Raw genomic sequence first — 25920 nt, 5'->3', positions numbered from 1 at the left:
TCAACTGGGGGACAGGGGAAGTTTATTTAGATTTCCACTGCATTTTATTATACACAGTAACAATGTATAAAATAAGTATGTTACAACCAGGGGCCTTCAGTAACACTGTTCAAGGTGCTGTTGAACTTACTATTTTCACAGAAAGGATGCTATAGATGTTACTGTTTTAGCAGACTTCCAATTCTCAAACATCACAATCTCTTCAGTGATTTTTTTTTTTAAGATTTTATTTATTTATTTATTTATTTATTTATTTATTTGACAGAGAGAAATTACAAGTACACTGAGAGGCAGGCAGAGAGAGAGAGAGAGAAGGAAGCAGGCTCCCTGCTGAGCAGAGAGCCCGATGCGGGACTCGATCCCAGGACCCTGAGATCATGACCTGAGCCGAAGGCAGTGGCTTAACCCACTGAGCCACCCAGGCGCCCCACTTCAGTGATTTTTTTTAAAAAAGATTTTATTTATTTGAGAGAGAGAGCGAGAGCAACAGAGACCACAAGTGGGGAGGAGAGGGAGAAGCAGGCTCCCCGCTGAGCAGGGAACCCAATTGGGGGCTCTTTGGGAGGAGACCTGAGCCAAAGGCAGAGGCTTAACCAACTGAGCCACTCAGTTGCCCCTCCAGGGATTTTGAGAATTTCAGATACCCACATTTCCTGAGATCGAGGTATAAAGGCTTACTTATATATCTATTTCATAGTTCTGTCTAAGTGACTCACTCTCCCAAATTTTACTCATCTATGTCACTTAACTTCCCTTTCTCTGGTATGAATTCTTTGATGTTGAATAAGGTGTAAGTTATGGCTAAAATTATCCCTATAATAATGACAACTATAGGATTCCCTCCAATACGAATTCTCTGGTTTTGTGTAAGTTTAAGCCACAGCCAAATAGTCTTTTTAAGTTTATTACACTCATATATTCATGATTAACAGTCTTAAAATTAAAACAATTATATGGATTTTTAAAAATAATTCTCTAGCTGGATGACTGCTAAAGACCTTTTCCACATTGCTTACAATCAGAGCTGTTACTCTCCAAGTGAATCATCTCATAGTAAGAAAGGTCTGAGATATTTGGCAGTTATCTACCATAGCTGAAAAAACTTACATACACCCTTGGTCTGAGTAATTCATCTTAATATAAGATTAAGAAATATACACACAAATGAATATTTATAGCATTTAAGCAACATTTTTATTACAACACAAAATTATAAAAAATACAAATATCCATCAAAAGGATAAATAGTGGTATATTGTAAGATGGAAGAGTAAACAGAATGAAAATGAACACATTACTGCCACATGCAATAATGTATGAATCTTAAAAATGTTGAGTGAAACAAGACACAAAAAAATTCATGATACATGATTAAAAAATACATAAAGTTTAAAGACATGCAAAGACTACTTTATGATATTTTAAGCCAGGTACATGGTGATCTTTGGGGAAGTAACAATTGTTTTTTATTCCAGAGCATAAGGAGAAATATATTTCATATTTTCCTTCTTTTATAGAAACTGACATTATGACCATTTTGTATCTTGGTCTTCATGTATTATGTAAGTACTTTTTTAAAAAAATAAACTGAGTCAACAGAACTTGAAAACTTAAAATTTAGCTTCATTTCTGATAGAACTTAATAACAAATGATCATACCCATTATATATGCTAGAAACAGTAGTTATGTAGTTGGTACTTTAACTATTATTACATTTGTGATTAAAATTACCTTTTTAAAATGTTTTAGCATGCTGTTTTTTAAACTAAAGTTTTACAATAACTTGGGAAGGCTTTACAAAGAAGTCACATCATTTATTGCATTTCTATGTTTTCTCCCTTGTGAGTTCTCTGATGCACAATGAGGTTTCTCTTGTAACTGAAGGACTTACCACACTCATTACAAATATAGGGCTTTTCCCCTGTGTGAGTTCTCTGATGTACAATGAGATTTGTCTTCTGGCGGAAGCACTTTCCACATTCATTACATTTATATGGTTTCTCTCCTGTATGAGTTCTTTGATGGTGAATGAGATATGACTTCCTGCTAAAGGCTTTCCCACACTGAGGGCATTCATAAGATTTCTGTCCTGTATGTATTTTCTGATGTACAGTCAGAGTTGCTTTCTGGCGAAAGGACTTCCCACATTCATTACAAATATAGGGTTTCTCCCCTGTATGAATTCTCTGATGTAGATTCAGATTTGTCTTCTGACTGAAGGACTTCCCACATTCATTACATTCATATGGTTTCTCTCCAGTGTGAGTTCTGTGATGATCAATGAGGTATGACTTCATTCTAAAGGCCTTCCCACAGTGAGGACATTCATAGGATTTTTCCCCTGTATGTGTTCTCTGATGTGCCACAAGGGTTGTCTTCTGGCGGAAGGACTTCCCACACTCATTACAAATATAGGGTTTCTCCTCATTATGAGTCTTCTCATGAAGAGCGAGGGTTGTCTTCTGGGAGAAAGATTTTCCACATTCATTACATATATAGGGCTTTTCCCCTGTGTGAGTCCTCTGATGTACAGTAAGGTTTGCCTTCTGATGAAAGGACTTCCCACATTCTTTACAAATATAGGGTTTCTCTCCTGTATGAATTCTCTGATGTAAAGAGAGTGTTGTCTTCTGGCGGAAGGACTTCCCACAGTCATTACACTCATACGGTTTCTCTCCTGTATGAGTTCTCTGATGACGAATGAGGTGTGACTTCAATCTGAAGGCATTCCTACACTGTGGACATTCATATGATTTCTCCCCTGTATGTGTTCTCTGATGATCAGTGAGGGCTGTCTTTAGGCGAAAAGACTTTCCGCATTCGTTACAAACAAAGGGTTTTTCTCCTGTGTGAGTTCTCTGATGGTCAATGAGATAAGACTTCCTTCTAAATGAATTTCCACATTGATGACACTGATAGGGTTTTTCCTCTGTGTGAATTCCCTGATGCAGAATCAATACTGACTTCCTGCAGAAGGACTTCCCACATTCAGTGCATGTATGTTTTTTTTCAATATTGGTTGCTCTTCTCCTTTTATTATATTCAGATGGGTTTTCCCTTCTGTAAGTTCTATTATGCATAATTAATCCTCCCTTTTTAAGGAAGGCTTTCTCACAGTCATTATATCCAAATGACTGTGCTGGAGTTTCCACCTTATGGTACTGCATAAGTACTTCATTATGACTAATAGCCCTGCCACGTTGATTATGGGATTTGACTCCAGGCTGAGCTGTCTCTGCTTTAGTATTAAGGAGTGATTTCCCATATCCATGATACTCACTAAGTCTTTTTCTTGCAGGACTTAGATTACTGATGATTAATTCTGAAACATTTTTAAAAAATTTTCCATGAGTGTCATATTCAGGAGGTAGATTTTTTGAATTAATAGGGTTTTTGCTTAAAGTAAATGTCTTTTCATATGCATTACTGTTTTCCTTAGTCAGTTTTTTGTGGTTGATGAATACAACTGATCTAGAAAACTTATCTTGGTGTTCCTTGAATTTCACTAAAAAGTCTTCCTCTTTCCAATTTTCTTCTACAAAAGAAAATAGTTAATAACAATTTGCGAATCTTCACATTTTTGCTATGGAAAGATCTAGCATATGAGATCAAGAAAGACCCCACGACAAAGTACTTTTGGAAAAAGACACAAAACCTAAATAAAAACTCTGCCTCAGTGTGGAAAAATTAAAAATTAAGCAATGTACATTAGTAACTTTTGCACTCTCAGTGAGTACAAAGTCCAATGCAAGGTTTGATCTCAGGACCCTGAGATCATTATCTGAGCCAAAATCAAGAGTCAGACTCTTAACCAATTGAGCCACCCAGGTGACCCTAGAAAGACAATCTTATAGCCTAGGCTCTTATCCTCCATATAGCTGGGAATCATTTTCTCTCATAAGAGAAGAGCTGAGAAAATACTTCCAATAGGAACTATAAAACTGAGTAGGGGTATATTTACTGGCATATTCATATTGCTGTTATCCTTTTAGGATGGTTTAATAACAAAAATCTCATGATCATCAATTATAACTATTCCTCTTTGCAGACTAATTTTTTCAGGTTTAAAGAAAGACTGCTGCAAGTCTTTCCCTGATACAGTAAATTATCTGAACTCCAGTTTTCCATATGGTAGACAAGATTAGATTGTTCATTCTCATTCTAAATCATTAACTTTAACCTTCATTTCTTTTATAATTTTGTAGCTATATTTGACTTCTGTTACTTTGCAATCACCCACATTCAGTAGAACAATGTTAAACCTCGGTTTTTTTCTTCAGTCCATTACCCTCAACACCAACATACAAGGAAACTCTGTAAACAAGACTTTCAATCACCTAGATTCACGTTTTATATCCAAACACATTTTCAGAATTGTCCACATATCTGCCAAATCTCACACATAACAACAGTAAGGTCTTATATTTATTGCATTATAAGTATCTCACTTACTCTTTTTTTTTTTTTTTTTTTTTTTTTTTTTTTAAGATTTTATTATTTATTTGACAGAGACCACAAGTAGGCAGAGAGGCAGGCAGAGAGAGAGAGGAGGAAGCAGGCTCCCTGCTGAGCAGAGTCCCAACATGGGACTCGATCCCAGGACTCTGGGATCATGACCTGAGCCGAAGGCAGAGGCTTTAACCCACTGAGCCACCCAGGGGCCCCTCTCACTTACTCTTATCACATGCTTTGCTCATGTTCTTTTAATCAGGTGGCTTGCCTTCCAGTCTTATTTGTACTCATATATAGATAATCTTCAAGAAAATGCTACCTTTCAATTATATCAAAATTCCTTCATTTATTTCCCCCCACCACTTTAAGCACTATTTCTTTATAACCTGAACATGGTCATAGTCTAGGAAAGTCAATTTTAACAAATATTTTTACAAGCTTAATCAAGTCATAAATGTTTTGTGAAAAATACAGATTTTGATAGTAATCCTTTTTCATAGAAAAGAATACTTTATTGGTTATCTCCTTTAACTCTTCTGAGTGTATATTAACACTGTGTATCCTACCTATATAGGTAGTGCTTGGCAAAATTCAACTGTTTCAAACAGAATCTATACTGTGATGGCCTGAGCAGGTACATCTGAAAAGAACTCACCAGTGTAAGCTTTCTGAATGGAGGAGAACATACCTCCTCTATATAGCTCCACAGTTAATGAAGCATCTACTGAATACTTAACATATTATATACTAGAGTAAGAAAGATTCGAACAGAGGATTTTATCCTCTTAAGGAAAGAATCCTTAAACATAAACCATTGTATAATCAGTTATCAAATTACATAATCATATCCAAGAGTTGTGGTTTAGTTAGTTGGTAGCATGGGAATTCAAAAGAGGATGTGGTGTAATTAAGAAACAGCGTATGGAGAAAACAAAAATCTCAGGCCTTAACTTAAAAGATATTTCATTGTGTTTCAAAACACAATGAAAAGGACATCTTGACAAATCATAAGATGTGTAGAGAATACTGAGGAGACTAGATCAAGTGGAAATTATCAAGTTTTCCACAAGGGAGAAAAATAAAGTTGAAAAGACAAAATGAAGGCTTATTTTAGTAGTCTTTAAATGATAAGTTCAATTTCATTTAGTAATAGGGAATAATAAATTAAAAGGGTTAAGACAAAATTATAGAAAAGCCAAGATGTAATTATTGTAGTCAAGACATGAAGTAAGGTAACATCATTTTGTATGACATCTGTCAAAAATGAAAATATGGGAAGATGTCTATCTCACAGGCTGATAAACATAATACAAATTGTGAAGTGACTCACAAGAGATGATGATAGAGTCAGAAAAAGCTGATATCAATTGTAGAAATAAAATAATTTAGAAATAGATAATGAGAAAGAATTTAAAAGCTAGGAAAGTTCATGATTTTCATTTCAACATATTGTCACCAAACAGGTGAAACATCAGAGTGCTGAATCCTAAAGTACTACAGTGAGGGTGGGAGAAATGTGCTGAGTATCTCAGTGTTGACATCTACATAAAGAGCTTTAGTCCTCACAATGGATGAGATTACTATAATTTAAAGGCAGATCCCTTGAGGTCAAATTGGAGAAATAAGACTGAGAGTACTGTGAAAAAATATACATTTAAAAATATATGTATCAGTGACAATTATATGCCAGGTATTGTTCCAGGCAATATGGCTAGTAATGAAGAAAAGAGGCCAAGTTGGAAATAATCACTAAGGGAATCAGGATAAGAATAAGTTAATGTTTTACCCATACTAAGGGCTGACTTCAGGAATGATGATCAGCCATATAAAATGAACCATAGAAGTTTACTGGAAAAAATGATAACTGTGGAGTTATCAATCTGGGCCAAGGCAAATAAGTTTCAAAACCAACAGCTAGATTTGTGGTGAGAAGGGGAGCTTATTAGACTTAGCACAGAAAATAAATCTGAGGTAATAAAAAGAAAAAGAAAAAAATAGAAAGCAATGAGAAGAAAAACATTAGCCAAGAACATTCTGTTCTTTAAAAATAGATTTAAGGGGCACCTGGGTGGCTCAACTGTTAAGTATCTGCCTTTGGCTCAAGTCATGATCCCAGAGTCTTGGGGCATCGAGCCCCATATCAGGCTCCCTGCTCAGAGGGAAGCCTGCTTCTCCCTCTCCCACTTCCCCTGCTTGTATTCCCTCTCTCGTTGTCTCTGTCAAATAAATAAAACCTTAAAAAAAAATAGATTTAAGAATGCCTAAAAGAAATATATACAATGGCAAGAAGATAAAGAACTGAGAAGGCTAGAAAAAGACACAAATCTCAAAAAAGATCTACAGGAAGGATTATAGTACATTTTGACTGAGTGGCAACTTGATAACATTAAGCAAACTAGAAAAGAATATTATGTTGGGAAAGTGATATTTGAAAGTTTAAGTTTTGCAGGCATGATAATCACTTAAAAGGTTAGAAGCCTTTAAAAAGACAAAATATTTCAAAGGTGCCACCCACCATGTGACCATTTTAAAATTTATTCTCTACTAGATTTCATCTACCTGAAGAGTGAGAAACTCACCTAAGCAGGTATGACTTGTAAATGATGTCCACGGCTCTTCTCCTCGTTCCAACTTGAGGATCACATCAGGTTTGGTCATGTGACACCCTGATAAAGAAAAATTTGGATTAAGTTGCTTAGGCTTTAATGCACTTGAAAAATTATTACAGTACATTTTCAGGACTGCAAATTAAGATACTTCTTCATGTAAGAGTAAACTTAACATCTTGCTCTGGGAAAGTACACAGTTATCCTTTCTGTTAACAAATAATTCATCACCTCTTAAGCCTGAAATTCAACGCATAATTCAGGCCCTTTGAAAGGAAATGTATGCTACTGAAAGTTTCAAAGAGAGTTCTTCTTACCCACAGAGATGAGATGGCAATAGTTTTCCAACATTACATCCATGTACAGAGTCTTCTGAGCAGGATCTAGGTGCTGCCACTCCTCCCGAGTAAAGTCCACAGTCACATCTTTGAATGACACTGATGCCTGCAATGAATTGGAACTATGATCAGAGTAAGCTGACCAGATACTGTGGACTTTTGATCCTGCTCCTTTGGGGCATTCATATGAATATAAAGAAAAGTCAATCATTTTTATTTTGTGATTTACATAGTAAGGTAAACAAAAGTGAAGGCAGATGTACCTGTCACTGAATTTATTTAATAATTAATTCTCAAAATAGAAGTCACTTTGTACCCTAAAACTTCATTAGTTTACTGGAATGCCAAGACATATAAGGCACAGTCCCTATATAGCCTCAAAGCAAGGAACACACGTCTTTTTTTTTTTTTTTTAAAGACTTTATTTATTTATTTGACAGAGAGACAGTGAGAGAGAGTGTGAACGAGAAGGTCAGAGGGAGAAGCAGACTCCCCATGGAGCTGGAAGCCCGATGCGGGACTCGATCCCGGGATTCCAGGATCATGACCTGAGCTGAAGGCAGTCGTCCAACCAACTGAGCCACCCAGGCGCCCAAGGAACACATATCTTTAAGAAAGTATGTATAAACATAAATGCTAGAAAGTGTTACAGGTACTATAGGTATAACAACAAAAGAATATACAAGATGCTTTATATTACAAGGGGAGCACAACTCTCAAGGTAAAATTTTTCCCTGTCAAGATTATGTTATGCAGGAAGAATACTATTTTAAAATGCATGGGAACAACTTCTGGCATCCAAAACTAATAGAATAAATTGGTCAAGAAAACGATCCCTCAAATAAGAATTATTTATAATTAAGACAACATGTATATCTGACAGAATTTGGAGCTGGCAGATAAGTGGGAGATTTAGAAATAAATTCATTCTTTCTTCCTTCCTTTTTCACCCTCCCTCCCTCCCTTCCTTTCTTTCTTTTTTAAAGTAGGCTCCACACCTAGTGTTGAGCCCAACACAGGGCTTGAACTTATGACTGTGAGATAAACACCTGAGCTGAGATCAAAGGATGCTTGACCAATTGAGTCACACTGGAAATAACTTCTTTTTTTTTCTTTTAAGATTTATTTATTTATTTGACAGAGAGAGAGAGATCACAAGTAAGCAGAGAGGCAGGCAGAGAGAGGGGGGAAGCAGGCTCCCTGCTGAGCAGAGAGCCCAATGCGGGGCTCAATCTCAGGACCCTGAGATCATGACCTGAGCGGAAGGTAGAGGCTTAACCCACTGAGCCACCCAAGCGCCCATGGAAATAAATTCTTGAAGTGAGAGAACTACAGAAATGATGAGAACTAAAATGAGAGTATAAACACTACCAGAACTCCAGGTTGGTAGTTAAACTAAGCAATTGTTGGGGAAGTCACAGAGGACTTAGCAAAAAGATGCCAGAAAAGAGTTATGAAAAACTTGCACCTAGTGAGATTCTGAGATTTCTGCATTTTTGATTAACAGCATTATATAACCTTACAGCTCAAGCAAAAGAAAACTGAAGTCTTACAGGATGGAGGTGTCTGAAGTTGCAGCTCACAAAGCAGCAGGAAATGAGGGGTAAAAAACACTGGAAGAAAGAGACCTACAGAAAGTAAAACCTAAAATATAAGTATAAATACCAATTCCTTAATAAGAGTTAAGGTACATGAACATGAAAAGAACCTACCTCCCCTCCCCTTAGGGGCCTAGGGTCCAAAGCAGTAGGTAGAAGCTTAAAGAACTGAGCTGATCTATCAGCTGCTTTACACTTGGGGGTAGAGGCAGAGTTTAAAGTTCGATTTCAGGGGCGCCTGGGTGGCTCAGCGGGTTAAAGCTTCTGCCTTCAGCTCAGGTCATGATCTCAGGGTCCTGGGATCAAGCCCCACATCGGGCTCTCTGCTCAACGGGGAGCCTGCTTCCCTTCCTCTCTCTCTGCCTTCCTCTCTGCCTACCAAATAAATCTTAAAAAAAAAAAAAAAAAAAAAAAAAAAAAGTTCGATTTCAACCAAATCAGCTGTCTGCTACAACAAAAACAATTTTTGTTCTAAAAAAAACCAATAATCCTCAGGAAAAAAAAAGAAATAACAGAATCACATTACTGTTTTATTCATGATATCCAGGTTTCTAGAAAAATTACTAAGCATTCAAACAAACAAAAAAAAAACAAAATAAGAGGAAGGGGAGTATGACCCATGTTCAGAAAAAGCCAGTCAGAGAAAGTAAAATCCCCAATGGGCCCCTACGTTGGATTTTGCAAAAAAATAAAACAAAAAAACACTTCAAGGCAGCTATTCTTCTTTTTATTTTATTTTTTTAAAGTTTTTTATTTATTTGACAGATCACAAGTAGTCAGAGAGGCAGGCAGAGAGAGAGAGAGGAGGATGCAGGCTCCCTGATGAACAGAGAGCCTAATGCGGGGCTCGATTCCAGGACCCTGAGACCATGACCTGAGCCGAAGGCAGAGGCTTTAACCCACTGAGCCACACAGGTGCCCCAAGGCAGCTATTCTAAAAGTATTCAACATAATGAAAACCTGGGCATGAATATAGATATAACTACAAAGTCAATACATGAATGAAAATAAACTATTAAAATGTATTTGAATGACATAAAATGTAACATATATATAAACAGATGAATAAAAAACAAGTTGGGGCACCTGAGTGCTCAGTCAGTTAAGTATGTGACTCGATTTCAGCTCAGGTCATGATCTCAGGGTCATGGGATTAAGCCCTATTTCAAACTCCCAGATCAGTGGGGATTCAGCTTGAGATTCTCTCTCTCCCTCTTCCCTTTCCTTTGCCTCCCCTAAATTAAATGAATAAATAAGTAAATCTTAAAAAACAACAAACAAAACAAAACCTCATCCCAAAATAGGAAGAACCTGAAATGCACATTAGTAAGTGTAAGAAGCCAATCAGAAAAGGCTGTATGAGGGGCACCTGAGTGGCTCATTGAATTAAGCTTGGTCATGATCTCAGGGTCCTGGGATCAAGCCCTGAACCAGGCTCTCTGCTCTGCAGGGAGCCTGTTCCCTGCTCCCCCAATGCCTGCCTACTTGTGATCTTTCTTTGTCAAATAAATAAATAAAATCTTTTTTAAAAATTATTAAAAAAAAAAAAAAAAAGAAAAGGCTGTATGATTCCAACTATGATAGTCTGGAAATGCAAAACTATGGAGACAATTAAAAAAAATAGAGGAAGGGATAAGTGAGTGTAGCACAGAGAATTTTAGAACAGTGAAACTATTCTATATAGTACTATAATGGTGGATATATCATTGTATATTTGTTTAAATCCACTGTATATGGATATGTAAGACCAAGAGTGAATCTTTTTTTTTTTTTTTAAAGATATTATTTATTTATTTGTCAGAGAGAGAGCGAGTGAGAGCAAGCACAGGCAGACAGAGTGGCAGGCAGAGTCAGAGGGAGAAGCAGGCTCCCCGCGGAACAAGGAGCCCGATGTGGGACTCGATCCCATAACGCTGGGATGATGACCTGAGCTGAAGGCAGCTGCTTAACCAACTGAGCCACCCAGGCGTCCCCCAAGAGTGAATCTTAATGTAAACTGTAGACCTAGGGAAATAATGTGTTAATGTAGATCAAATTTTAATTAATTTAATTTTAATTTTTAAAAAATTCACTGTAATGAATGTATCACTGTGTAGAGCAAAATGTTGATAATGGGGTAATTATTCATGTGTGGGGACAGGGGATAAATGGAAATTCTGTACTTTTTGGGAAAAAAAAAGATTTTATTTTTAAGTAATCTTATACCCAATCTGAGGCTTGAACCCACAATCCCAGATTAAGAGTCACATGCTCCATGGACTGAGCCAGCTAGACACCCTGAAACTCTGTACTTTCTATACAATTTTGCCATGAACCTAAAACTGCCTTAAAATATAGAATATATTTAAATGGATTTAAAAAACAGGTTAGTAAAGATACTTGCAGATTGAAAGTGAGGGGACAGAGAACCCTTTATCATGCTAATGGACATCAAGAGAAAGCTGGAGTAGCCATACTTTTTTCAGGCAAACCAGATTTTTAAAAAAATCTTTAAGATTTTATTTATTTAATAGGAAGACAGAGATCACAAGTAGTCAGAGTGGCAGGGAGAGGGAGAAGCAGGCTCCCCTCTGATCAGAGAGTGGGTTTGATCCCAGGACCTTGGGGTCATGATCCAAGCTAAAGGCAGATGCTCAACTGACTGAGCCACCCAGGAACCCACAAGCTAGATTTTAAACCAAGACTGTAATAAGATATGAAGAAGGGCATTATATCATAATAAAGGGGTCTATTCAGCAAGAAAATCTAACAAGTGTAAAATATTTATGCTCCCAACTTGAGACTACCCAAATATACAAATCAATAAATAACAAACATAAAGAAGTTTATTAATAAAAATACAATAACTTACAGCAATGGAGAGATCATCTAAGCAGAAAATCAACAAGGAAACAATGGCTTTGAATGACATACTGGACCAGATGGACTTAACACATATATTCAGAACACTTCATCCTAATGCAGCAGAATACACATTTTTTTCCAGTACACATGGAACATTCTCCAGAAAAGATCACATACTGGATCACAAAACAGGCCTCAACAAGTATAAAACAACTGTGATCATACCATACATATTTTCTGACCACAACACTATGAAACTTGAAGTCAACCACGAGAAAAAATTTGGAAAGACTATAAATACATGGAGGTTAAAGAGTATCCTACTAAAGAATGAGTGGGTTAACCAGAAAATTAAAGAAGAAATTAAAAAAAAAAATACATGAAAGCAAATGAAAGTGAAAACAAAATAGTCCAAAATCTTTGGGATGAAGCAAAAATGGTCTTAAGAGGAAAGTACAGAATACAGGCCTACCTCCAGAAACAAAACTCTCAAATACACAACCTAACCTTATACCGGAAGGAGCTAGAAAAGTAACAGGAAAGAAAGCCTAAAGTCAGCAGCAGAAGGGAAATAATGAAGATTAGAGCAGAAGGAAATGATAGACAAAAAACCCCCCAGGAGATCAGATGAATCAGACTAAGCACTGGTTCTTTGAAAGAATTAATAAAATTAATAACCCCCTGGCCAGACTTACCAAAAAAGAAGAGAAAGGACCCAAATCAATAAAATCAAAAATGAAAAAGGAGAGATCACAACCAACACAACCAAAAGAAATACAAATAATTATAAGAGAACATTATTAAAAATCATATGCCAACAAGCAAGGCAATCTGGAAGAAATGCATAAATTCCTAGAAATAGACAAATTACCAAAACAGAAACAGGAATAGAAAACTTGAAGACACCCATAACCAGCAAAGAAACAAAATCAGCAATCAAAAATCTCTTAACAAACAAAAGTCCAGGGCCTGATGCTTTCCCAGGAGAATTCTACCAAATAGTTAATACCTATTTTTCTCAAACTGTTCCAAAAAATAGAAATGGAAGGAAAACTCCCCAACACATTCTACTAGGCCAGTATTACCCAGATTCAGAAGCCAAAGCCCACACCAGAAAGGATAATTATAGGCCAATATCACAGATGAACATGAATGTAAAAATTTTCAACAAGATACTAACAAACGGAATCTAACAGTACACTAAAACAATTATTCACCATGATCAAGTGGGATTTATTCCTGGGCTGCAAGAGTGGTTCAGTATTGCATTATCAATCAACATGGATCCACATTAATAAAAGAAATGATAAGAAACATATAATCTTGGGGCACCTGGGTGGCTCAGTGGGTTAAGCCTCTGCCCTTGGTTCAGGTCATGATCTCAGGGTCCTGGGATGGAGCCAGGCACTGGGCTCTCTACTCAGCAGGGAGCCTGCTTCCCCGCCCCTCTCTGCCTACTTGTGATCTCTCTGTCAAGTAAATAAAATCTTTTTTTTTTTTTTTTTTTTTTTTTTTTTTTTTAAATCTTATTTATTTGTTTGACAGAGATCACAAGCAGGCAGAGAGGCAGGCAGGGAGAGAGAGAGGAGGAAGCAGGCTCCCTGCCGAGCAGAGAGCCCGATGCGGGACTCGATCCCAGGACCCTGAGATCATGACCTGAGCCGAAGGCAGAGGCTTTAACCCACTGAGCCACCCAGGTGCCCCTCAAGTAAATAAAATCTTAAAAACAAACAAACACACATACAATCCTGTCAATAGATGCAGAATAAGCATTTGACAAAATACAGTATCCATTCTTGATAAAAACCCTCAACAAAGTAGGGATAGATGGAACATACCTTCAACATCATAAAGGCCATATACGAAAGACATACAGTAAATAACATCCTCAAACGGGGAAAAAACAAGAGCCTTTTCCTGGATGGTCAGGAACAAGACAATGATATCCACTCTCACAACTGTTATTTAAAATAGTACTGGAAATTTTAACCTCAGCAATCAGGCAACAAAAAGAAATAAAAGGCACCCAAATTAACAAGGAAGAAGTCAAACTTTCACTATTTTTTTTAAAAAGATCTATTTATTTATTTGTCAGAGAGAAGAGCGAGAGCGAGCACAGGCAGAAAGAGTGGCAGGCAGAGGCAGACGGAGAAGCAAGCTCCCTGCCAAGCAAGGAGCCCAATGTGGGACTCGATCTCAGGATGCTGGGATCATGACCTGAGCCGAAGGTAGCTACTTAACCAACTGAGCTACCCAGGCGTCCCAAACTTTCACTATTCACAAACATGATATTCTATGTAGAAAACTTGAAAGACTCCACCAAAAAACTGCTAGAATATAGGATTTCAGCAAGGTTGTAGTTTACAAAATCAACATAAACATATCTGTTGCATTTCTATACAGCAATAATGAAGCAGCAGAAGAGAAATCAAGGAATCAAATCCCATTTACAGTTGCACCAGGAATCATAACTTATCTAGGAATGAACCTAACCAGAGTAAAAGATCTGTACTCTGAAAACTACGGGACACTTCTATCTTGGGGCACCAGGGTGGCTCAATTGGTTAAGCATCTGCCTTTGGCTCAGGTCATTTCTGGGTCCAGGGATTGAGTCCCATGTTGGGCCCCTGCTCAGTGGGGAATCTGCTTCTCCCTCTCCTGCTCCTTCCCCACACTTGTGCATGCTCTGTCTTAAGTAAATAAATAAAATCTTAAAAAAAAAAAAGACTATCAAAACATAATTAGTGTAAACAAATTGTGGTTTATTCATATACTTGAGCACTACTTAGGCCCAGGTCAGACTCTCTACTCAGCACTGAGTCAGCCTGTTGCTCTCCCTCTGCTCCTCCTCCTGCTCATGCACATTCTCTAAGAAATAAAATCTTAAAAAAAAAAAAAAGTGCACTATAAATATGAAAACATAGGAAGGTTAAAGTAAAAAGGATGGAGGGATACCTGGGGGGCTCAGTTGGTTGAGCGTTCAACTCTTGGTTTTGGCTCAGATCATAATCTCAAGGTTCTCGAATTGAGCCCCCCATTAGGCTCCATGCTCAGTGGAGAGTCTGCTTGAGGATTCTCTCCCTCTCCCTCTGCCCTTCTCCCTCTCCCTCTGCCCTTCTCCCTCTCCCTCTGCCCTTCTCCCTGCTCACACTCTCTAAAATAAATAAATCTTTTTTTAAAAAAAAGGATGGAAAACATGTACACTGTAGCTACTAATTGTAAGAAAGCCAAATGGATATAGTATCAAGTAATATATATTTCAGAACAAAGACTATTAGTAGGGATTAAATAAGGCATTTCATAGTAACAGTGTGGGTCAGTTCATGAGAGAATATAACTATTGTAAATGTGAATGCACCTAAAAACAGAACTTCAAAATATGTTAAGTAAAAACTAGTGGAATAGAAAAGGAAAAGTAGACAAAACCAAAATTATAAGTGAAGATTTCAACTTTCCTCTCAGTCATTGTTATAACAGACTGGAAATCAATAAAGATACAGAAGTCTTTACCATCACAATCAACCAATTTGACCTGATTATTTAGAGAATACTTTACCTAATAACACCAGAATAAATACTCTATATACATGCACACAGCACAGTCATCTACTTAAACTATAATCTGTGCCACAATAGAAGTCTCTATAAATTTAAGATTGAAATCAAACAGAATATGTTCCCTAACTGAAAAGAATAAAAGTAGAAACCAATAATAGAAAGCTATATGGAAAATCCCCAAGATTTGGAAATTAAGTACATTTCTTCTAAACAACCAATAGGTTGAAAAAGAAATTGCAGGGGAATTAGAAAATATTTTCAACTGAATCAAAATAAAAATATAATATGTTCAAATTTTTTTGTGCTTAGAAGGAAATTTATAGCAGTAAATCCTTCTGGTTAGAAAAAAAGTAAGGTCTCATAAGCTTCCATCTACAAAACTGAACATGATTTAATTAAACCTGAAGTATTGGGGGGGAAAAGGAAACAAAAAAGATAAGAACTAGGGGTGCCTGGGTGGCTCAGTGGGTTAAAGCCTCTGCCTTCGGCTCAGGTCATGATCCTGAGATCCTGGGATCGAGCCCCACATCGGGCTCTCTGCTCAGTGGCGAGCCTGCTTCCTCCTCTCTCTCTTTCTCTGCCTACTTGTGATCTCTCTCTGTCAAATAAATAAATAAAATCTTAAAAAAAAAAAAAAGAAAGAAAGAAAGAAGAAACAGAAAAACAATGGAATAAATCAATGAAACCAAAAGCTGGTGCTTTGAAACAATTGATGAAATTGATAAACCTCAGCCAACTGACCAAGGAAAAGAATAAGACACAAATTACCAGTAACATAAATGAAAGAGGGCCATTGCTATTGACTGCACAGACATCAAAAGGATAAAAAGTATATTTTGGACAACTTTGTGTCAATAAATTTGATAAATTCCTTGAAAGATACAAACTATAGAAGCTCATGGAAGGGAAAAAACCCAATAACCTGAATATCCCTAATTCTACTAAGGAAATTGAACTGCTAGTTAAACAACTTCCCACAAAAAAATCTCCAGGCTAAATGGCTTTACTGGTGAATTCTAACAAACATTTTAAGAAGAAATAATACCAATTTACACAAATTCTTTCAGAAAGTAAGAGGAGAGAATACTTCCCAACTTATAAGAATTACCCTGATATTGGGGTGCCTGAGTGGCTGAGTCGTTTGAGCGGCTGACTCTTGGTTTTGGCTCAGGTCATGATATAGGGTCTGAGATTGAGCCCTGTGTCCAGCTCAGTGGCGAGTTTACTTGAGATTCTCTCTTTGCCTTGTCCTCTGCCCCTCCCCCACTCGCATGCATGCACACTTCTCTCTCTCTCTCTCTTTCTCAATAAATAAATCTTTTTAAAAAAGAATTACCCAGGGGCGCCTGGGTGGCTCAGTGGGTTAAAGCCTCTGCCTTCGGCTCAGGTCATGATCCCAGGGTTCTGGGATGGGAGCCTGCTTCCCTTCCTCTCTCTCTGCCTGCTTGTGATCTCTGTCTATCAAATAAATAAATAAAATCTCAAAAAAAAAAAAAAAAAAAAAAAGAATTACCCTGATACCAAAACTAGACTTCTTAACAATGTGTCAGCAAATTCATTAGGCAGTATATAAAAAAATATATCGTGACAAAGTGGCATTTATCCTAGGGCTACTAATTCACTGTGTTAATAGAAAAAAATAGAAAAGTCATATAAGGGGGACTAAACCATAGATTCAGAAAAACTTCTGAAAAAAATTAAACACCCTCTCATTATAAAAACTATCAGCAAACTAATAAATCTATGTAAAACCTACAGCTAATATCATACTTAGTAATGGAACACTGAATACAGGTAAAAATGTCTGTTCTCACCACTTTTATTCTACATTGTACTGAAGGGTCTAGGCAATGTAGTAAATGAATAGATTGAAAAGCAAGACAAAAAAGAGTTGTTATGCACATATGACATGACTGTCTATGTAGAAAATCCTAAAGAATATACAAAAAAATTACTAGAATAAGTGACTTTAGAAAGATTGTAGATCATTATACAAAAATGAATTGCGGAGTGCCTGGGTGGCTCAGTGGGTTGAGGCCTCTGCCTTTGGCTCAGGTCATGATCCCAGAGTCCTGGGATCAAGCCCCAAATTGGGCCCTCTGCTCAGTGGGGAGCCTGTTTCCCCCTCTCTCTCCCTACCTGTCTCTCTGCCTACTTGTGATCTCTGTCAAATAAATAAAAAATAAAAAATAAAATCTTAAAAAAAAAAAAAAAGGGGTCACCTGGGTGGCTCAGTGGGTTAAAGCCTCTGCCTTCGGCTCAGGTCATGATCCCAGGGTCCTGGGATCGAGCCCGCATCGGGCTGTCTGCTCCGCGGAGAGCCTGCTTCCTCCTCTCTTTCTCTCTGCCTGCCTCTCTGCCTACTTGTGATCTCTGTCTGTCAAATAAATAAATAAAATCTTAAAAAAGAAAAAAAGAATTGCATTTTCACATATTAGTGGTAAACAGTGAGAATTTGAAATAAAAATGAGTAACACTGGGGCGCCTGGGTGCCTCAGTGGGTTAAAGCCTCTGCCTTCGGCTCAGGTCATGGTCCTAGGATCCTGGGATCGAGTCCCACATCGGGCTCTCTGCTCAGTGGGGAGTGTGCTTCTTCCTCTCACTCTGCTTACTTGTGATCTCTGTCAAATAAATAAATACAATTTTTAAAAACATGAGTAACATTTACAGTAACATTAAAAAAAAATACCCAGGGATTGATATATCAAAACATGAGAAAGAAGGTAAACACAAAACAACAAAGCATTACTGAAAGAATTTAAAGATCTAAACAAAAAGAGATGTACATCATATTCATGAATTGGAAAATTATATTATCTTAAAAATTTATTTATTTATTTGACAGACAGAGAGCACAAGTAGGCAGAGAGAGGAAGGGAAGCAGGCTCCCCACTGAGCAGAGAGCCCGATGTGCGGTTTGATCCCAGGACCCTGGAATCATGAATTGAGCTGAAAGCAGAGGCTTTAACCCACTGAGCCACACAGGCACCCTGGAAAATTATATTATTATTAATGATGACTGTTTTTGAATTTAAACTGTGAATAAGCATTTTAACATTTTTCACCCTAATGGGATGTCTTTACACATTCTTCTACTGTGCTTTAGGTCTAAGGCTATAAAAAGTATAAGAGAACAGTTGTTGATTAATGTTGTAAGTACAGAGTTTCTGTTTAGGATGATGAAAACCTTCTGGAAATACATAGTGCTGCTGGTTATGTAACACTGTCAATGTCCTTAATGGGACTAAACTATAAACTTAACAATGGCTAAAATGGTGAAATTTTATATTAAGTCTATTTTAACACACATACACAAACAGGAAAGCATAGAAACACAAAGATTCATTGTGAGTACTGGGTGAGCAAAGGTGTTAAGTGGAAAAGGAATAAAGGTGTTGAATGGGTGAACAAGTGTCTACGGTATGCAAGAGGCACTCAAAATAAAGGTATCAGCGGAGATAAAGGAACTGGGTTATAAGGAGTAAGATTCATCACTAAATTGTGCAGTGGAAAAGAGACATTTATTTAACTCAAGCTAACTGTATTAGTGGTGGGTATGGGACCGGGGCCAAAAGCAGATTGAAAACAAAACAAGAAGGAATAGGATGGGCAGGAGATGAGATAAATCTTGGCCAGATGCCTGAAGTATCTGTGGAACATGCAGGTGGTGGTATTTAGTTGGAGACTGGATATGCTTTTGACAGAGTTTTAGGTTTAAAATTATGTGAGCATCATTAGAATAGTGGTTGACTGTGAATAGAAACAGGAGGCTGTAAAGAGAAGAGAACTGATAAAGCATCTGGAGAACACTAGTATTTAAGAGGTCCAGACACACAGATGAATTTTCACTCTTTTTTATGATTTTATTTATTTATTTATTTAGAGAGCATGTGCTTGTAAGCGGAGGGGCGGGAGGGTGAGCACAAAGGGAGAGGGGGAGAGAGAGAATCCCAAGTGGATTGGGACAAGGGGTTCAATCCCATAACCCCAAAACCAAAAGTCAGACACTTAATCAACTGAGCTACCCAAGTGCCTCTAAAGATGAATTTTCTGAAAGAACCAAGAGAGTAACATCTTTGAAACCAAGAGCAGAATGTTTCAAGAATTATACTTGTAATTCAATATGGTGATCTAAACATATACATTTATTTCTCCTGCATCCAAATATAAAATTTAAGAAATTTAAACATAGCAACACCATTAGCATAATGGGGCAGTGTTACTAGCAGGCCAGGTTTTTAGGAATTGTTAGCAGTTATAAGCAAAACTGAAGGATCAAACAGGAGAAAAGCAAGATTCTGTTTTGTACAACTTGCCCAGCACCGCTTGATTCTCAAAGCCTCAAAACAAGACTCCTTGCCACTTTCTAATAGTAATCTATCAATTCTATCTCCATCTTGACTGTTTTTATCTAAATGAGACAAGTTCATGCAGTAATATGTTCTCATTTGAGGAAAAGAATTTTTGTCCCAGCTCTGCTTCTGGGAGAAGACTGAGAAAGATGTTCAAGGATATACCCGCTTGATGTGTGAACATTGATTAAAATTAGAAGGAGCATGTATGGAAGGAAAAGGCTTATCTGGCCAATACAGGAAGTAATGGGGACCGCTTCTTTATAGAAGATAGGCAGGAGGATCTAGTGCAGAAAGGCAAATGCTCAAATCTCCATTTAAAAAAAAAAAAAAAAAGACGATTTTGGAAAGGAGAGAGAAACCATCACCTCACCTGAGCCATGGTTTTGAGATCTGCAAGATGTGACCAGTCTTCCTTTGGATTCCTCTTTGGAAAAGAGGCAGTTCCTATGAAGGCAAAGCCAGGATGAAAAGAAGCCACATGACACTATACAAGCCTTACAGCTCTCATATGCCTTAGGACTCAAATGAATTTGCCTCCATTTCCCTTGCTTCGGCCCTTGACCGCTGTGCACATTCCACAAAATAATGGGGGGGAGGGGGAGAATGAGACAAACAGATCTTATTTTATCCCCAAATCCAGAGATACAGGCCTTTGGGCAACAGATTAGATTTCAGGCAAGTTCCCCTCCTTTTTAACATCATCTTTTCTCTTTTAGCAGCCTACCTCCAAGCTGTTTTCTGTAAGGCTCTACCATTTATACTATCACCAGCAATACATGAGAATACCTGTCACTCCACACCCTGACAAATGCTGATACAAACTTGTTGATGTTTGCCTATCTAAAAGAAGGAAATTGTGGTTCTAGGTTTTTATTATGACAGAAAATAAGCTTTTCATAAGTATAAAAACTTAGTTTCTCATGTGAATGGTCTCTTATTCTTTCATTCCTCTATCATACTTTTATTTTCTAGATTGGTTATTAAATCTTTTTAAGATGAAGGAAATGTTGTTTTTTAAAAAATATTTTTATTTACTTATTTGATAGAGCACAAGGAAGGGGAGCAGTAGGGGCGCCTGGGTGGCTCTGTGGGTTAAAGCCTCTACCTTGGGCTCAGGTCACGATCCTAGAGCCCTGGGATCAAGCCCGCATCGGGTTCTCTGCTCAGCGGGGAGCCTGCTTCCACCTCTCTCTCTCTGCCTGCCTCTCTGCCTACTTGTGATCTCTGCCTGTCAAATAAATAAAAATCTTTTTTATGGGGCGCCTGGGTGGCTCAGTGGGTTAAGCCTCTGCCTTCGGCTCAGGTCGTGATCTCAGGGTCCTGGGATCGAGCCCTGCATCGGGCTCTCTGCTCAGCAGGGAGCCTGCTTCCTCCTCTCTCTCTGCCTGCCTCTCTGCCTACATGTAATCCGTCAAATAAATAAACAAAATCTTAAAAAATAAATAAATAAATAAATAAAAATCTTTTTAAAAAGGGGGGGGGCGCCTGGGTGGATCTCAGGGTCCTGGGATCAAGTCCCGCATCGGGCTCTTTGCTCGGCAGGGAGCCTGCTTCCCTCTCTCTCTCTCTGCCTGCCTCTCTCTCCGTCTACTTGTGATCTCTCTCTGTCAAATAAATAAATAAAATCTTTAAAAAAAAAAAAAAAAAAAAAGGAGGGGGAACACCAGGCAGAGAGAGGGGGAGAAGTAGGCTCCCTGAGGGAGCCCAATGTGCGGCTCGATCCCAGGATACTGGGATCATGATGTGAGCTGAAGGCAGATGCTTAACCAACTGAACAACCCAAGCGCCCCAGAAATACTGTATTTACTTGAAGTACTTTTTTATAGTTTCTCAACTGACTTTGTGTTTTTCCTATGCAAAAATAACTTATAACAGATTATTGACCATCTGGTTTAGTGCTGTCAGGTGTTCAATAACATATTTCCTCCCTTCATCAAAACTGCCATCAAATACTTTATTTCCTTTATATATTTGAGTAGATCTGCATTTTATATTTAATTTCACTGACCTGTTCACTTAATTATCTGGATGACTCTGTAGTTACTACATTTTTAAAACATATTTTAGTGTCAGATTAGGGTTATTTCCCCCTTTATCATTTTCTTTCAGAATTTTTGGCTTTTTATATTCTCCCAAGAATTTTATTTTATTTATTTTTTAAAAGATTTTACTTATTTATTTGTCAGAGAGCAAGAGCACAAGTAGGCAGAAGCAGAAAGAGAAGCAGCCTCCCTGTTGAGCCAGGAGCCCGATGTGGGACTTGATCCCAGGATCTTGGGATCATGACCTGAGCCAAAGGCAGTCGCTTAACTGCCTGAGCCACCCAGGCATCCCTTTCATAAGAATTTTAGAAAGTGCAAAATTTTTACTGACATTTTAATGGAACTGCATGATGTTAAGGGAATTTTAACACTTTATCACTTTTAGTCTGCCTATTCTTTTATTCAAGTCTGACTTTTTGAGTCCCGTCAGAACATTAATTCTTTTTTCACAGATTACAAAATCCTTTGTATCTCATATTTTTGATGGCCACTGATCATTTTCCATAGTTTTCTGATACATACATATACATATATATATAAGCACACATATAAAGCCTATTGATTTGTATTTTTCCCAACAAACCTCTGAATTTTCTAATTGTTGTCATTGTTTTTAACAGCATGGTAACTTAGGAATTTTCCTCTCAGTCTCAGCAGATATCCCAAAGATGGTGAGCAAAACAAGCTTCTAAGTGTCCCTCATTCTAAAATAAAATCTTGTAAAAAACGTAAGGTTTTGCTCCAGTTAATTTAACCCCGACTTCAAGAGGCTGGAGAGGCTGAAAGAAGGAAATGTCTAGGAGGGTAAAAATTATTTTTAGGGCATAGTTTTCCAGGGGAAGAAAACAAGAGGCTCCTCAGAGGCTGATGCCCCTGGAAACCAAAGTGGTGAGAGAATTTGGGGGGAAATGTACATATTTCCAGGATCTGAGACGGCAAAGTGACTGAGAGAGTTAATTCTCACCTGAGCTCTAGATGGGCAACCCATGGATGGAGACTGCTTGGGTTGGCTTGGATCCTCTTGTCCAAGAGGACTCACCGGAGAGACAAGACCCACCAGAGCAGGTGGACTACTGCATGCCCAGAGGAAACACTGAGGAGACAGCTGGAGAAGTGGCTGTACCCATGAGAAGGGAAGTGTATCTGGAAGTTCCCAGCAGTGGGTTCTCTCAGGTTAAGAGCTGACTTAACACTAAATTATAATGGTACCAATCATGTTAGCCTCTTCTTGTCCCTGACTTCTGACTTGTTTCCTGTTTTCCAGCTCCCAATCCATTCCAGCTAGAGACTACCCACCTAGAGGGGGTAAAGAAGAGACAAAATAGAGGTTGAGGAATTAAAGAAGAAACTAACTGATCATGTACTCTTTTCCCTGGCAGGCTTCCAGCAGGAGGGAGAGTTTTTACTTTTAAAACATGTTCAAGTATTGATGTCTATAGTAAACATCTTATTTAACGAAATAGCTATCAAAAGATGAGACTAATCTTACATTTTAATGTTCAACAGATTCAGTCTTCAGAATGACTGAAATTATTGAATCTGTCTAGGAATGCATCCAGCAGTAGGGGAATAAAAAGATTCATCCAAATAGCAACTTTGAGTGGCAATTATGGGAGAAATTTTTTATGTGTGTACTCCCAAATGGTATACTCATTTGAACATACAAGTTATTAGTCAGTATGCGGTTTCCCAGTATACAATCCTACCATCTGAAAATTATTTTTATTTCTTTTTCTCCATTAAAAAAAAATCTCTATTTCAATTGTCTAATTGCCACAGGGTAAAATTTTACAAGCGTATAAAAAGGCCAATATTCAGATAATCTAAACATATTTAACTGGTCATGCATCCAGTTTCTCAAGCGCTCCATCTCAGTCACACAATAGACAATATTCATGAATTGCCGCGGACCGTGCACACAAAACACTTTAAAAATTAGACAAAGACACAGTTATATCACCCACGAACAATCACGATCCCATAGACACACGTCACGGATAATCTCAGAGCCCATAACAGACTTCTACACAAAGTAACGAAATTTTACTCACATACCCCTTACTGTCGTCTCTCCAAAGTCGCATGCAGTCTCAAATACAAATCGACTCGTAACCTATTTGAAAAATCAGACACACACCGAGACCTTATCACTTTCACAACCGGTTCCACAACGTCACAAGGAACACATGCTCAAACCACACAAGGAAAGCCACAAAAAGCTACATGAACTGAACGCCCTTGCGTGCCAGGCCGCACTGCGAGACTTGGGGTTTCCTCATGGGGGAAAAAACCAAAATTCCTGCCCTCCCCAAACTCACACCAGCCCCGGGCTTCTAGTTTCCACTTCGGCGCTGTCCATCCTGGACTACCGGTTGCCTCTAGGGCGCTCCCCGGCCCAGGCTCCCTATCCCCTCCCTCCTCCGTGTTCCTCGGCCTTGGATTCTGGTTCCTTCTGCTTAGTTCTCGCTTCCTTCCTCGCTCTATGCAGGGTCCAGACTCTCGCCTTCCTCCCCGGCCTTCTTGACCCAGGTTCCCTCTTCCTTCCTCGCTTTTCCCAGCCCAGGTTCCCGCCTCCCTCCTCGGCATTCCCCCGGGTCCCGCCATCACCCGCCTTCTCCGCCTCCGTAGGACCCACCAGCCTCACCTTCGACCACTGGTCAGCTGTCCGCGCTTGCGTACTCCTGCGCGGGCTGTACCTCCCAAGTGTCTCCGCGGCTTGGTCTTTGAGGGAAAGCCTGGGAGCGCGCGCGTGCGCGCCTTCTCGACATACGGGCTTTTCCGACCTTGAACTACATTTCCCACAGCCCCTTTGCAGCTTTTGAAAAAGAACTTTGATCAAGGGTCTTATTTCATTATCCCCGATTACCTGAAAGTCGTCGCGCTCCGAGTGGCAACCGTCGCTCACGGTGATGAAGCCCATCGCCCCCACAGTGCTGACGGGGTGTGTGGAGCCCGGGTCTCAAGCCTCTCTTCGCGCGTTTGTGGTCGTGACGAAGCCGAGTGCGAGTATGTACGGTGATGTGGCCGTGACAGGTGTAGACATGCGTGTGTGTCCCTAATCGGATGCAGGACATTGTGGGTGACCAGTCGACTGTGATGTGAGGCATGTGACACTGTGGGGTTTGAGACCGACCATCATAAGTTGTTTCCTAGTGTGACGGGAGAGGCTTTTAATTCTCTGACCGGTACGAGTTTGGTTGTGTGATGACAGAGCTTTATGTCTTCAGTTCTGGGTTTAAAATCGGGACTGAGGGGTCTGTTGAAGACTTCACAGAGAGTGTGTGTATGCTTGTGAAGACTGCAATGCCTGTTTGACTAGAGTCGCGATGCACCGAAGCATGGCCTGAGCTGCCTTGTCAGGGCACAACCACCTCCAGTGCCTAGCTTCGCGCTTAACACAGTGGGGTTATCAGTGAAGATGATGTTGCCCATCTAGAGGTCAGTTTTAGGTTCTATCCTTTCTTGGGGGTGTATGCCTGCGTTCCCTTTTTTCTTCCTGCTTTAGAGCTATGCACCCCAGCTGCAGAGAAAAGGTCACCAAAAGGGAGTCAGATATTTGACTGGTAGTATAAATGTTACATACAAGCAAAAAAGCACAAACCTGTTTTTGGAATGAACTTTAGAATTCGAAGAGTCCCTTAGGCAAAGTCCTAGGAAGACATCTGGAGAACCTAGGAGTAAGATTCCTTCCTCAAAGGATCACCCTTGGGAGTTGAGGTCAAGGTCCATGGTTTCAGAACCACATCTTCCCAAAGCTCTCTCCCCAGGAAACTTGATGTGAACTTAGAGAAAGTTTCAGTCCTGGATGTCAGTCACCCTGGCTTTTTCCTTTGATATTAAAAAGGATTAGCAGTACTCCCCATGTCCCCTTTACTTCTGTGTGTGATAGATGGCAAGAGACTGTGTGGTGTTGAAGAATATCTTCCAATTTCCCTACTCTGTGCTCCAAGGTCTGGTGTTTGATGATTTTTGTCCCCTTCCCCTTCAGTGCTCTTCTCTAAATGAAGAGTTCTGAATAAAAGAAAACATTGCTGGGCATATCTGAAACCAACCTCAAGGTTGGGGGTTTTGTGGCCCTTGTTCTGTTTTTCAGAAAAGGGAATAATTGTTCTTCTCCTGAAATGGT

General features: G+C 38.8%; 1 protein-coding gene across 6 annotated transcripts; it reads right to left on the bottom strand.

The window, feature by feature from the left end:
• Positions 1–1175: 1175 nt before the first annotated feature.
• On the bottom strand, positions 1176–25383 carry ZNF567 (zinc finger protein 567). Of its 6 annotated transcripts, none has more exons than XM_045076519.1 (7): positions 24439–25383; positions 23850–23907; positions 20123–20196; positions 18010–18018; positions 7377–7503; positions 7033–7119; positions 1176–3536 (listed from the first exon to the last, which is right to left on the bottom strand). In XM_045076519.1, the coding sequence occupies exons 1-7, from the start codon at positions 24712–24714 to the stop codon at positions 1816–1818; spliced, it is 2352 nt and encodes a 783-aa protein (XP_044932454.1). In that variant the 5' UTR covers positions 24715–25383; the 3' UTR covers positions 1176–1815. The 6 variants fall into 6 exon arrangements, with proteins under 6 accessions (XP_044932454.1, XP_044932459.1, XP_044932457.1 ...); XM_045076524.1 differs by lacking the exon at positions 24439–25383 and adding an exon at positions 24406–24437; XM_045076522.1 differs by lacking the exon at positions 24439–25383 and adding an exon at positions 22759–23090 and having other exon boundaries at positions 23850–24399.
• Positions 25384–25920: the final 537 nt, after the last annotated feature.

The sequence above is a fragment of the Mustela putorius genome, unplaced genomic scaffold, assembly GCF_011764305.1.
Source record: "Mustela putorius furo isolate JIRA1106 unplaced genomic scaffold, ASM1176430v1.1 tig00000174_pilon_pilon_pilon, whole genome shotgun sequence".
Taxonomy (NCBI): Eukaryota; Metazoa; Chordata; class Mammalia; order Carnivora; family Mustelidae; genus Mustela; species Mustela putorius.
Note: the sequence above shows the minus strand (reverse complement) of the source record. Positions and strands in the feature narration are given on the sequence as shown.